Source organism: Suricata suricatta, chromosome 16 (assembly GCF_006229205.1).
Source record: "Suricata suricatta isolate VVHF042 chromosome 16, meerkat_22Aug2017_6uvM2_HiC, whole genome shotgun sequence".
Lineage (NCBI taxonomy): Eukaryota > Metazoa > Chordata > Mammalia > Carnivora > Herpestidae > Suricata > Suricata suricatta.
The window spans coordinates 45,731,637-45,745,968 of NC_043715.1; the positions used below are offsets into that span (position 1 = coordinate 45,731,637).

Genomic DNA, 14,332 nt, shown 5'->3' on the forward strand with positions numbered 1-14,332 from the left:
CCCCGGGCCCCGCCACCCCCAACCCCACCCGGCGGTCGTGGCCCGGGATGCGGAGCCGGGGGCCGCCGGTGGAGCTGCGCGGGGTGAGAGGCGTGGGGAAGGGGGCTGCCTGCTTCCCTCACCCTCGTCCCCCACCGGCGGGCCCCGGCAGGAATTGGGGACCTGCGCGGCCAGGACCTCTTAGCGCCCTGATATTTGGGGGAGACAGGGCCACCCTACCCGCACCCCACCCCGCCTGGGCAGCTGAATCAGAGGGGACGACCCTGCCCTTTTAAGGAGGCTTTTTCTTGCTCCTACGGAGGATCCCCAGCCCCCAGCCATGGCCACCAGGAGCCTCCTAGAACCCGCAGGGACTGCCCCCCATCTTGGCCGCCGGGGCCCGCCCTCTGCATCCCGCGGGCAGCCTGTGTGAAGCGGCCTCCCGCAGCCCCCGGCCCCTCCCCCATGGAGGAGGAGGAGGGGGTGACGGCCAAGGAGTGGGGCACGACCCCCACGGGGCCCGTCTGGACCGCGGTGTTCGACTACGAGGCGGCGGGCGATGAGGAGCTGACCCTGCGGAGGGGCGACCGCGTCCAGGTGCTTTCCCAGGACTGTGCGGTGTCGGGCGACGAGGGCTGGTGGACCGGGCAGCTACCCAGCGGCCGAGTGGGCGTTTTCCCCAGCAACTACGTGGCCCCTGGCGCCCCCGCCGCGCCCGCGGGCCTCCAGCTGCCCCAGGAGATCCCCTTCCACGAGCTGCAGCTAGAGGAGATCATCGGTGTAGGGGGCTTTGGCAAGGTCTACCGGGCCCTATGGCGCGGCGAGGAAGTGGCTGTCAAGGCCGCCCGGCTGGACCCTGAGCGGGACCCGGCAGTGACAGCAGAGCAGGTGCGCCAGGAAGCCAGGCTCTTCGGAGCCCTGAAGCACCCCAACATCATTGCCCTCAGAGGCGCCTGCCTCAGCCCCCCACACCTCTGCCTGGTGATGGAGTATGCCAGGGGGGGCGCACTGAGCAGGGTGCTGGCAGGCCGCCGGGTGCCCCCTCATGTACTGGTCAACTGGGCTGTGCAGGTGGCCCGGGGCATGAACTACCTACACAATGATGCCCCTGTGCCCATCATCCACCGGGACCTCAAGTCCATCAACAGTAAGTGGTGTCCTCCCCCCAAAACTTGCTTCCACCGGATCTTAGCTGGTCAAGTCTAGGTAGTGGGAAATGGGGACACCAGAAGATATTGCCCAGGGCAAGGAGGGGCAGCGGTATACCTTCCGGGCCAAGTGAGGCAGGCCTTGCCCAGTAAGGGAGGAAAAGAAGGCTCAGAAAGGTTGAAGGACCGTCTGTCTCCCAGACCACAGAGTCACCGTAGCTCAATGAGTACGTATCTATGAACACTGACAGGCCCCACACTCAGCGTGGACAGCACAGGGCCTGCCCTCGTGGCACTCACTGTCCAGCCATGATGCCAGGGTCCTCCATGGAGGCAGAGACAGAAAGAACCTAGCCCGGAGTCAGAGTTTCTCAACCCTGGCACTATTTGCGTTTGGGGCCGGATGATCATTGGAGGCTGTTCTCTTGTGGGTTGTTTAGCAGCGTCTTTGGCTTCTAGCTACTAGATGCCATTAGCATTAGCCACCAAAGACCAAAACATTGTCCCCAGACATTGGTAGGTGTCCCCTCGGGTTTGAGAACCGCTTCACGGGATCCTCTCAGGCCTCTGTCCCAGCCAGCTGAGACAAAGTGGAGATGAGGGAGGAGGGAAGGGGATATGCCTTATGTCAAAATGTCCAGGCTGCCTGGCCTATTCACAGGCTCTCAAAACTTGATTGGTTGGGCAAATGGGGACTGGCGCCAGGTGGAAGGGAAAGCTCCCACCTCTAGATCAAGGAGCTTCTCGTGGTGTCAGCACATACTAGTTGAGCACCTATTAACAGGAGCCCAATGGGGACCGAGACCGCAGTGGACAGCAGTGGCTCTGTCCTTATGGTGGTAATCGCGCACTATAGATCTTATTCCTTCCCCACCCATTTCCGGAGCGCCTGGTGGTGTGCCACACCCTGTTCTGGGTCCTAAGGATACAGCAGCGGAAAGATCCTACCTTCCTGGCTCTACCCCATCTCACTCCCTTTCATTTCTGCATTTATCCATTCTTTCCTTTTTCATTTGGTGTTGGCTGGGCCAAGCCATGCGCTAAGGAGAGGGATCAACAGTGAATGGAGGCCCGCATGTCCCCTGCCTTCCCCAGAAATGTGAGGCTTTCCCCTCTGGCCTCACATTTGGACCCTCACGTCTCATCTGATTCCTGTCAGTTCCACACGTTGAAATGTGTTTGAAGCCGTCCCGCTATTTCTACAATGTCGTCGCTACGGCCCCCACCACTGCAAGCCCCTAGAACCCGGGGTTGCGGGGGGGGTCTTCCTGACCTTCCAGGCCTTGCACTCATACACCCACAGAGCTGCCAGGTGCTCCAGGTGTGCCGAGCCCTGTGCAGGCCTGGGGAGTTGAGCAAAGACTGACACAGATGGTCCCTGTGTCCCTGATGCTCGGACTCCTCCGACATGCTGGGCAGATAGAGGCAGGATCGGCAGCACGCTCCCCTTGAAGGCTGGGGTGTCTTCTTGGCCCTTCCTCACCCCTCTGATTCACAGCCCGAAGGTGGGATGTAAGGACACGCCCCCCTGTCTCCAGTGCCACTGGGACATGGGGTTGTTGGGGCTGCTTACGCCAGGGCTTCCTGCTCAGTCAGCAGGACAAGGCCGCGCCCGGGACAGGTCACAGGGCCTCGCAGCACAGCTTCCTCCATTCATCTTTGCCCAAGGAGCCCCTCATCTGGTGTCGCTCCTCCATTGGTTCATTCAACTGATAGTTCTGAAGCAGAATTACGTATGCTCGGCCCCGTCTTAAACTCTGGGATTACAGAAGTGAACCAGGCAAGATCTCCCTATGTGGCAGTTCTAGTCTAGTAAACAGAAGTAGGTGACTGATATTTAGGTAGGTAGATAGATAACAAAATTTCCAGATAGGATCGGAGGGCTCTAAAGGAAATAAAATGGGCAGAAGGAGCTCTTTCAATCAGATGGTCAGGGAAGGCAATACTGGAGCAGGGACCTGAACAAAGAGAACCCGGCCTTACAAAGGTCTGGGGTGGGAATGAGCGTGCCTTGTTGGAGAAAAAGCCAGGAGGCCAGAGGGGTTGGAAGAGGAGGAACGAGGGAGAGGTAGAAGATGAGGTCAGGAAGGTGGGCAGGGCCCAGATCATGATGACCTTGGGGGCCGTGAGGAGGACTTGGGGTATTTCTTTTTCTTTTATGTAGTGGAAGCCATTAGAGTATTTGCAGCAAGGCACAATGCGGAAATGAAATGTAAGGCCATAGAGTGTTCCCTCTGTCACAGGGTCACCCCGCAAACAGAAGAGGTGGGGACCCAAGAAGGGAAGGGTGGAGCCACATGCCAGAGAGTCGAGGGAGCCTTCTGGGCTTTGATGATAGAATTAGCTCAGCGTTGTGACCGGAGAAGTGACCAGGAATGGTCAGAGACCTAGGTGGAGAAACAAAGGCCAATTATGGCAACACCACACACAAAAAATAACCCCTAAGATTGTTAAAGGGCCTACTGTTGCTTCACCTTACTACGACCCTAGAAGGTAAATACTATTATCATCTCCATTTAACAGAGAAATCTTGGCATAAGAAGAATAAATTATACAGGGTTATGCAGCTGATAGTGGCAGAGCTGGGACTCAAAGCCTGGGAGGCCTGGTCACTTTGGGGCCCGTTCGATACATGTTGGTAGAGTTTCCCAGCAGTTAAGAGATTGGGCTCGAATGACAGGTGTAGGTCAGGTCGTGGCCCCGCACTTTGCTAGCTATACGCTCTTGGCCAAGGGACTTCATCTCTCTGAGTCTCAGTTTGCCAGTCGATAACATGGATTGCTTTCTAGATCATTCATGGAAAGGGCTTAGCACAGTGCCTGCCTTGTCATAAGCTCCTGATAAACACCAGCCACAATTATAATTGTTGTTAGTAATAACACTAGACAGCAAGGTGGAACCGTCCAATAGGCTTGGGGGGACGTATCAGTCAGGCTTTGTCACAGTAATGCTGCGAAGCAGACCAGCCCCAAAACCCAGTGTCTTAAAACTTGACGTCATTGGTTGCTGCCCACACACATGCAGGCCTGCTAGAGAGTGAGTTGATTCAGGCGGAACTCAGCCTGGAAGGCTTTACTCCAAGTATCTCCCATCCGCCTTGGAACAGCAGGCTGGCCGAGGCCTGGTCTTGGGGTCATGGCAGAAGCAGCAGCCAGACAGGTGAGGCCTCTTAAGGCCCCGGTGTGGAACTGGCATTCTGTCACCTCGTTCTGTTGGCCAAAACAAGTCCTAGGGCCAGCCCAAGATAAAGGAGGAGGAAATACATTCTGCCTCTTCTGTGGAAAGAAGTGCAGGGTCGCGTGGAGAAGAGTGTGATGCAGAAAGGGGTAGATCTGGGGCCCCAAATGCAGGCTGCCACAGAGGGTGACAAAGACAGGAGAGCCGAGCCGCGCGTGTGTATTCCTTCCGCTGGCCGGGTCGGCACCTCCCACCTCTGGGTGGTTGGGAATTCAAGGCCTGGACCAAGGAGAATCAAGGCTTTGGGCATAAGCTTACCCACCTCTCACTGAGCTCCCCAGAGCCCAGGTCGGTGTCAGGAGGGCAGTGAGCCCAGGGGATGCTCCTCCTCCTTCATCGGAGCCTGGGACGGGGATCAGACCAGCATGGAAGGGGCCGTGGTATTCCAGACCAGGAAAGGGGCGCTGCAGGGGGCAGGGGAGAGGGTAACTCATGGTGGAGGGAGAGAACAAGCAGGAGATTCCAGCTGAGGCAGGGGTCAGGACACTCAGGTCTGTGGCCCAGAACATTGGGGTGACTCATCTTTCTTCCTGCCCCACAGTCCTTATTCTGGAGGCCATTGAGAACCACAACCTCGCAGACACGGTGCTCAAGATCACAGACTTTGGCCTCGCCCGCGAGTGGCACAAGACCACCAAGATGAGCGCTGCCGGGACTTATGCCTGGATGGCTCCGGAGGTTATCCGTCTCTCCCTCTTCTCCAAAAGCAGTGACGTCTGGAGGTGCTGATGGTGGGGCTGGGAGTCTCAGAAATGGGGGAGGGGAGAAGGGGGGGCAGAGTGGGAGGGACAGTCTCCTGTCCCTAGGAGATCTGGGCCTGGCAGAGAGGTACCCTGGCAAGGTCAGACCAGCAAAGCACTAAAGCAGGTGTCTGCTCTGCTCGCTGCAGTGGCAGCTGAGAAGGACCTGGATTTGAGTGGAAAATTCCAAAGATACAGAACTAGGATGTCAGCACCAAGGGCCCCTCAGACACCATCCAGTAGACCACCCCACTTGTCAACAGGAAATTGAGGCCTTTGGAGGCATCCATCCAACCATCCTTCCATCCTTCCTTCCATCCATCCATCTGTCCATCCATCCTTTCATCTATCCTTCCTTCCTTTCTTCCTTCCTTCCATCCATCCATCTGTCCATCCATCCATCCATCCATCCATCCATCAGCACTGGGTGCTAAAGATACAGTAGTAAAAAAATATATATAGAAACATTTCCTGCCCACAGGGATAGTAAATGAATAAACAAATACACACAAGGTTGGGGAGGGGAAGCTGGTTTGTTTTAAGTTAAAAAGTTGTAAAATAATTTTCAAAAATTAATGAGTCAATCCACCAGAACAAAGCATGAGATAGTATTAAGAGCCAGGAGGTTGATCGAAAAGCACTCTGAGGGCTGGAGGATGACATTAGGGAAGGCTTTTCTGAGAGTGACCCTTGAGCTGAGTTTTGGATGACAAGAAGGAGCCAACCGTGCGAAGTTTGGGGGAGGAGGCTTCCCAGGCAGGGGGACAGTGCCCACAAAGAGGTCCTGACGTAAGGATGAGCTTGCTCTATTCCAGACACAGCTGTGAGGCGCGGGGGGCTGGAGCAGAGCAGGCAAGGAGGAAGGTGGTGGAAAATGACCTTAGAGAGAGAGCAGGGGACCCCGCGGAAGAGGGACTGGACGCCAGGCTTTGTTCTAAGTGCAGTGGAGAGCCGTTAGCAGCACTTAGGAATGGCACGATCTGGTTTAGCGCTGCAAGACTCCCTCGGCTACAGGATGCGGAAGGGATTGTGGGGGACAGGAATGGGGGTGGGAGGCCAGCAAGGGGGGCTGTTGCTGTCACCGGTGAGACTTGACGGTGGCAGCAGAGACACTTCAGCCGGGGGCCTTCTACTGGGCAGGGAGCCAAACCCGGGTCAGTCCCCAGCTGGGGCTCCAGATGGACCAAGCAGCAAAGTCATGGCTTCTGGGCAGACATACCAGACAGGAAGTCTCTGCGAGAGCAGGCAGCTCTTTGGGGAAGGTTCTAACTGGCTTTCCATTAGGCATTCATTTGTGGGGGCAAGGAGCAGAAAACCCCCAAATGAAACCGAGCCTGGAGCTTCTGCTCTCCTGTGAAGCCCAGGACTGATGTGGTGCCCCTGGGGACAGGGATTCAGGGACATCATTGACACGGGGCAAGCTGATTCTTTTTTGTGTGATACTGCCCTGTATCTCTCAGGATGTGGTTCCCGGCCGCCAAACATCATAGCACGCCCCGTCATTGTGACCACCAGAACATCCCCGAGGTCTCCAGCGGCATGGGGGAGGTGGAGGGCTTACGCCATGCCCACTTGAAAGCCAGTGTTATTTTCTCCCACCTTGTGTGGCCTCCATTGCGAAGCTCGCTTCTTCATCCAAAACGGCTGCTTGAGCTCCGGCTTTTATGTCCACATCACGGCCGGTAGGCAGGAAAAAAGAGGAAAGGACACCGATTCTCCTTAAGGACTCGGAGGACTCTCTTTAACTTCCTGGTAGTCGCATATTACACGTCCCCCTCCCCCCCACTGGCCCGAGCCATTGCCGTGTGGGCATGCTTAGCTGCAAAGGGGGATGGGAAATGATTTCAGGCAGCATATGCCCAGCTCACATCCACAGTGCCGGCCCCGAGCCTGACCGGGAGGCCGTCAGCTGCAGGAGGGCAGAGGTTGTTCCAGTGCCCAGAACAGTGCCTGGCACACCGCAGACTTTTGTGTGTCGGGTGCACGCGTGGATGTGGCCGAGCTCAGGGACTGACTGCGTGCTGGGCACCGCACGAAATGGTGGTCAGTTTAGTGGAAAAGGCGGACCCGCAGGGGACTCTAGCCCAGTGATGTGTGCTCCGGTGTGGTGTATCCATCAAGGACATGGTCGTGGGCCTCAAGCAGGCCTGAGTCCACGTGTGGACTGAGACCAGTCCACTGACTAGCTGTGTGACCTTTAGGCAGACAACTTAACCTCTCTGTGCCTGTACCTGTTCCTCGGCTAAAATGGGGGTCATACCGATACCTTCTGCCTTACAGGGCTGTTGTGAGGATTACTGAGAGCGCCTAGCACAGTGCTGGCCTGGAGTAAGTGCTTTATAAATGCTAAATAGTGTTAACTTGTTTTTAGAGGTAAGTGCTGAGGGCGCTGTGGGAACGTAGAGGAGGGGGGTCCCTCGCCTAGCTTGGGAGGCTGTGGAATCAAGGAAGCCTCCCTGGTAGAGGGGACACCTGAGTTTTGACTGAAAGAACAGTTACACAAATGGAAGGATGTTCTCGATGAGGGAGAGCATGTGCGAAGCCAGAGGTCAGGGAGAACAGGGCTCGTTCAGCTTGTGCAGTGACGCTGGGGTTGAGTGTGGGGGCAAGAGAGCCTAGAGGCAAGGCTGCAGGGGACATCAAAGGTCGGGGCTGAGAAAAGTGGCTTTGTGCGGGGGGTACAGGTGAGACACTGAAAGTTCTCAGACAGGGGTGAAGGAAGAGAGGCAGAGCAAGGGCAGGACATCAGAGAGCCGACCCCACCACATCTATTTGAGATCAGGCCAGTGGAGGTCAGTCATGTTCTTGTGGCCACATGGGCCAGGGCTGGATGTGGGGGTGAGGGAGGCCCACCACGGGACCGGAGGCAGGGCTGGGGTGTAGGTGGGGATGGGGGTGGGCCGCGGCATCACCCCCTCCCTCTTCCCCACCTGCAGCTTCGGGGTGCTGCTTTGGGAGCTGCTGACGGGTGAGGTCCCCTACCGTGAAATCGACGCCTTGGCCGTGGCATATGGCGTGGCTATGAACAAGCTGACGCTGCCCATCCCCTCCACGTGCCCCGAGCCCTTTGCCCGCCTACTGGAGGGTGAGCCAGGGCCCTGTGGAGATAGGCTCAGCTTGGGTGGCAGGGGCCCTCGGGCCAGACCTCACCCCTTCACACCCGTCCATACCGGTGGGCCCAGGAGTAGGGGAGAAGGGGCTGCAACCATTAGACCCCAAACCGCCTCCCCTCCAGTTGGCTCCACGTCCCCCAAACTTTTGTTCCAGCCAAGCCCACAGCTCTTGAGGGCACCTGTTAGCATTTGCTGGCCCTGGGCTTCCTCCCTGATCCACAGTGAGGGGGCAGGCCCCCAGCTTTCACTGACTGTCATGTTGCCAGGAACTTGGCTTTGAATTCCTTCCCTCAGTTCCCTGGACATTGTCTGTCCACAGTCCCCTGAAGTCCTGTCTTCCACGGAGCAGGGTGATGCCCCAGAGCATGGCCCCTGACCTCTCCCCCCCCCCACTGCTGTCCTCCCCGCCCCCCCCAGAATGCTGGGACCCAGACCCCCACGGGCGGCCAGATTTCGGCAGCATCTTGAAGCAGCTCGAAGTCATCGAACAGTCAGCCCTGTTCCAGATGCCCCTGGAGTCCTTCCACTCGCTGCAGGAGGACTGGAAGCTGGAAATTCAGCACATGTTCGACGACCTCCGGACCAAAGAGAAGGTGAGGCGGGGGCACGGTGGGGGGATGGGGCCGGGGTCCTGCTCCCATGCCTGTGGTGGGGCAGAGTCCCTTCCCCTGAGCCCCAGTCTTTGGGTCCATGCAGGGCTAAGGGGGACTTTTTTGCATATTAAGAAAAGGGCACTCTGCACTGAGGCTCTTACAAGTGATACTGCCTGATATCTGGGATTCGTTTAAAGTTTTTAATTTTTTAAGTTTATTTATTTATTTTTGAGGCAGAGAGAGCAAATCCCAAGCAGGTTCTGCACCGTCAGGCTCCCCACTGTCTGCACAGAGCCTGACACCAGGCCTGGACCCACGAACTGTGAGATCATGGCCTAAACCAAAATCAAGAGTCAGATGCTTAACTGACTGAGCCACCCAGGCACCCCTAAATTTTTTTTAATGTTTTATTTATTTTTGAGAGAGAGGGTACAAGCAGGGAAGGGGCAGAGAGAGAGACAGAATCTGAAGCAAGGTCTGTCAGCACAGAGCCAGATGCTGGGCTCTAACTTGTGACCTGCGGGCTCGTGACCTGAGCCGAACTCCAGCGCTTCCCCCACTGAGTCACCCAGCCGCCTTGAGATTGGCTTTAAAACACAACAGCAAAAATGGGAGGGAAGGAGGAGACGAGGAAGAAGATAATGTGAAAAGAAGTTTGTGAAGTATAAATAGTTGTTGAAGTGGTGTTGAAGTGGGATGATGACAACTGGGGACACTATTCTGGCTCTGCTCTTGTGGCTGTTGGAAGTTTTCCAAAGTGAAGAGTCAAAAAGTTGAAAGTCAAAGGTGAAAACGAAAGCCGCCCCTTTCTTTGGGCTAACACTGCTCCGAGCCGTGCCCAGCCTGGCTGGTGAAGAGAGAGTTGGATCATACCTCCAATTTGCCCCTCAGCAGGATGCCCTTGTGCCGTTCCCGAGCAGACCCAGCAGCGTCTGGGTCCATCCCCGAGGGGCAGACAGGTAAGCCCTCGCCCCCCCGCCCCCCTTCTATCCAGGAGCTCCGGAGCCGCGAGGAGGAGCTGCTGCGGGCGGCCCAGGAGCAGCGTTTCCAGGAGGAGCAGCTGCGGCGGCGGGAGCAGGAGCTGGCCGAGCGCGAGATGGACATCGTGGAGCGGGAGCTGCACCTGCTCATGTGCCAGCTGAGCCAGGAGAAGCCCAGGGTCCGCAAACGCAAGGGCAACTTCAAGCGCAGCCGCCTGCTCAAGCTGCGGGAAGGCGGCAGCCACATCAGCCTGCCCTCCGGTACCGCCCACATGCCCTGCACGGCCGCGGGGGCTGCTGGGAGCAGTCCTGACACCGGGTTTACCTCCTCCTTCTATTTTTTGGAAAACTTTTCTATTGCTAAATGTATCACGTATGTGGAAAGGGATCAGAAAAGCGTCTGGGTTACCGAGTTGGTATAATCACCCCCACCAAAGCAGAGAGAACCCACAGCCACCCCCAATGCCCCGCCCCCACTCCCCAGCTGCCCACGGAGAATGACCTTGCTTTTAACTTGTAGAACGTTCACGTTCTAAGTTTTTTTTAAATTGTTTTGTCTTCAATTTTTTTTTAATCTTTCAATATGCTGTTTTCTCCCCTTGTAGTTTCCCAGAGGCTGCTCCTTGGGTCTTCCCAGCATCACTTAGCTTGTTCTTCGGCTCCCCCTTCCCTACCTACATTTCTTATTAATTGGTATTAAGTTAAAGCATGTGAAACTGCAGATGTTCAGCCCATTTTGACCAAAAACAAAAGTTTCATGTGGATCAACCCAGTTGGCTTGTCTCAAGGCATAATCAGTTTCAGGTTCAAGTTTGGTCTCTCTTTCCTCCTTCCCCCCTCCCCAAAGATTGCTTCTTAAGTAATGTGACCGTGCTCACCTGTCATAAGGCACATGCTATGATGTCTGCTCAGTGCTCACCTGTCATAAGGCACATGCTATGATGTCTGCTCAGCCCTCTCTTCGGGATGTTGTAAGCCATCAGGCGGTGCCCGGCCCAGTGCTGGCCAACAGATATCTACCTGATGCAAGCCACATGGCTAATTTTAAATCTTGTAGACACTTTTTAAACAATGGAAAAGGGGACATAATGGAAAAGAAACAGGTAAAATTGATTTTAATGATATTATTCTCTTTAGCCCAATACCGCCAAAATGCTAGTGTTATATATATCAATCAGTACAAGAAAAATTGTTAGAGATTTTAACCTCCTTTTTTTTTTTTTCACCCAACCTTTGAAATCCAGCATATGTGTTATGTTACAGCATACCTCGGTCCAGACGCTAAATTTTCCTCAAAAATACTTGACCTGTACTTGGATTTTGTGAAGTTTACAGTTGGAAAAAAGTCAATTCGCATTCCCAAGATTCGCATCAAACATGCTTAAATGTTTTCAACAACCGAACTGAGGATTGTTTTTTAAGTTGTTAAATTTAGATTAATTGCAACAAAACAGATAAGTTTAAGCTCTCCAGTGGCTCAGAGGCAGTGGCTAATGGCCACCACACTGGACACTTGGGCCTAGATCCATAGTCAAGCCTTAGTGAATTAGGACCCCAGGAGGATCCTTCGTCCCAAGTTCAGGCGTGCACCCGAGGTCCCCGGAGCGCTCAGCACTTACACGGCCGTGTCTCACCCCAGAGCCACCGATTCAGAGGGCCTGAGCACTGCTCCAGGGACCGCAGTCTGAGAACAACCACATTAAGGAACGCAACACAGTGGCATTCCACTCTGGCATTCCTTCTGTCCTACAAAGGGAACTCTGGTTACCCATGGAGCATTGTGCTCAGGATAGTCTTTCTTTCCTCAGGCTTCGAGCACAAGATCACAGTCCAGGCCTCTCCAACCCTCGACAAACGGAAAGGATCCGATGGGGCCAGCCCCCCCTCGAGCCCCAGCATCATCCCTCGGCTGAGGGCCATTCGCCGTGAGTATCGCCCGAGGCCCTGACCAGGCAGTGGCCTGCAACCTCTGAGCCTACACTGGGCACCGAGCTGGAGGAGCAACAGGGACAAGACAGGCGGGGTCAGCAGACAGTAAAGAGCTACATATAGTCTAGTGAGAAGCTCTGTAAAGGAAAGCAGGAAGGGAAATAAAGGAGGAGAGGTGCCGTTTTACGCCAGGAAGGCCTGCGTGAGGAGCTGGGGTTTGCACAGGGACCCGCGTGGTGAGAAGGAGTGAGGAGGGCGAAGATCTGAAGGAAGCGTGTCCCCGCAGGAGGGAACAGCAGGGGCCAGGGCCGCGGGTGGGAATAAGCGAGGCACGTGTATGGTCCCGGGAGGCCAGCTCGACTGGGCTGGCGTGAACGGCATGGAGGGTAGGTTTGGGTCAAGCGTTCCAGGGGGTGAGATCTTGCTGGGCCTGGAGAAGCGGGCTCGCTAAGGAATCTGACCATGATTTTATTGTAAGTGCGGTAGGGGCCGTGAGCTGGGCAGTAACGTGATAAAACGCACCTTGTCTCTCTGGCTGCTGTGAAGGGTGTGGATTGCGGGAGGTTGGAGTGAAGACGGGAGATGAGGCGGCCGGACCCAAGCGGGGCTGTGGACGGAGACAGGGCCACGCGGCAGAGGCACGGCCGCCCCGGTGTGCTGGCGGGCCGGATACGAGGCTGACCCCTTCGAATGTGTTCTGCCCCATCGTTCACCCCTGGCTTTGCCCGCCTATCACCCCCTTCACACCCCTGTTGGGGCCCCTGCTTGTACTAGGCCCTGGAGCTCGTTCTGATGGGTCGCTAACAAAGACAATGACCATATGGTGACAGCACTAACATCATGGTGCTTTCAAAGTGTGGAAATGGGAGCAGTAGACTCTCCAGGGAACAAACTCCTGCAGAGCTGGAGGCTTGAAGGGCAAGCTGCCAACAAGGCGGGGAAAGGGACTGAAAGGAACAAAGTTCCAGGTGAAGGGAACAGCCTGTGCAAAGGCATGGAGGTGTGGAAACACCCACCTGGGAACTGATCGACACGGGGTCCCAACCAAGGCGCTCACTGCCCTCGGCCCGCATACCCAGCCTCCATCTCCTCTCTCTCCTCTCTTTCTCCCTCCTTCCACGCCACCCCTTCTGGCCCCTGGCTGCTCTGAACACTCCAGGCATGGCTAGCCACAGGGCCTTGGCATATGCTATTCCCTCTGCCTGAATGCTCTTCTCCCCTGTATCCGTTTGCCTCACTCCTTCGGGTCTTTGCTCAGATTCCTCCTGGTCAGACATGACCCGTCCTCCCTCTCGGACCCCTTTCCTGCTCTGTCTTCCTCACAGAACTTAGCACCTTCCAACTCCCCACTCCAATTACTCACCTCGTAAGATTCTTGTTGGTTATCTGTCTTCACCCCTAAAATGTAAACTCCCAAGGGCACGGGCGTTTGTCAGCTGTGCCTCCTACTGTCTTCTCAGCCCCTCCCGCAGGGCTTGGCAGCTTGGCATGTGAATAGATGGCTAAGGGCTTGGCAGCCCAGAGCAACAGGAGGGGCGTCCAGGCTGAGGGAAGGCAGGGAAGTGCATGCAGAGCCTCTGATCGAGGCCGAGGAGCTAGGACCTTGTCCTGACAGCAGTAGGGAGCTATGGAAAGATTTAGTGAAGGGAAGGATCAAAGATCTCTTGTCCTTGCTGGGTGGACTATGGATGTGAGGGGGGGAGGAGCCCAGTGGGGACAGACTGTCCAAGACCCAGTAACCAAGTGGCTTCTCTCGGCCCAGTGACTCCTGTGGACGGCGGTGGCGGCAGCGGTGGTGGCGGTGGTGGCGGCGGTGGCGGCAGCGGGACATGGGGCCGCAGCGGGCCCCCAAAGAAGGAAGAACTGGTTGGAGGCAAGAAGAAGGGCCGGACCTGGGGCCCCAGCTCCACCCTGCAGAAGGAGCGGGCTGGAGGGGAGGAGAGGTAGAGGCACGGGGGAGCCCACCCCTCACCCCCAGGCCGCAGGCAGCCAGAAGGCCTTCACTGCAACCGCCCCCATCTCTGGCGCCCCCTGCAGGCTGAAGGCCCTGGGGGAAGGAAGCAAACAGTGGTCATCCAGTGCGCCCAACCTGGGCAAATCCCCCAAACACACACCGATCGCCCCCGGCTTCGCCAGCCTCAATGAGATGGGTAAGAGGGTGAGGGGGGCCTTTAAAATGGGGAGGGAGACAGAACCCAAGACCAAGAGGTGACCTCCCACCCCCCCCCCACCCCACTGGGGAGAGGGATCCAATTTCACGGGACCAGTGGGTGGGAAACATCCCCAAAAGGGGGGAGGGGCAGCCCCTGGGTGCCGGGTCATTCCCAGAGGCTTTGGGAGAATGATCTGAGAACCACGTTAAGTGCGGCGTGGTCACCACCGGAAGGGTCTCTCGGGGTAGCCCTCATCCCCAAGTCTGGGGGCGGCGGCCGGGCCAGGCCCGGAAGCGAGTGACGGACGGCCCTCTCCCGCTTGCAGAGGAGTTCGCGGAGGCGGACGGAGGCGGCAGCGTGCCTCCCTCCCCCTACACCACCCCGTCCTACCTCAGCGTGCCGCTGCCGGCCGAGCCCTCCCCCCTCCCCCGGCCCGGGCCCGGCGGCCGGCGGCGCTGCG

The 14,332-nt window shown here is 56.7% G+C and overlaps 1 protein-coding gene across 1 annotated transcript in view; it reads left to right on the plus strand.

The window, feature by feature from the left end:
• The first annotated feature begins 7 nt into the window (after window positions 1–7).
• Window positions 8–14,332, plus strand: part of MAP3K10 (mitogen-activated protein kinase kinase kinase 10) — a 16,089-nt gene continuing 1,764 nt past the window's right edge. Inside the window, exons 1-9 of the mRNA XM_029924290.1 lie at window positions 8–1,126; window positions 4,906–5,086; window positions 8,041–8,189; window positions 8,635–8,810; window positions 9,805–10,051; window positions 11,599–11,715; window positions 13,482–13,662; window positions 13,757–13,869; window positions 14,198–14,329. Coding sequence (XP_029780150.1) covers window positions 445–1,126; window positions 4,906–5,086; window positions 8,041–8,189; window positions 8,635–8,810; window positions 9,805–10,051; window positions 11,599–11,715; window positions 13,482–13,662; window positions 13,757–13,869; window positions 14,198–14,329 — 1,978 coding nt within the window. The 5' untranslated portion in view covers window positions 8–444. The remainder of the gene's footprint in view (window positions 1,127–4,905; window positions 5,087–8,040; window positions 8,190–8,634; window positions 8,811–9,804; window positions 10,052–11,598; window positions 11,716–13,481; window positions 13,663–13,756; window positions 13,870–14,197; window positions 14,330–14,332) is intronic.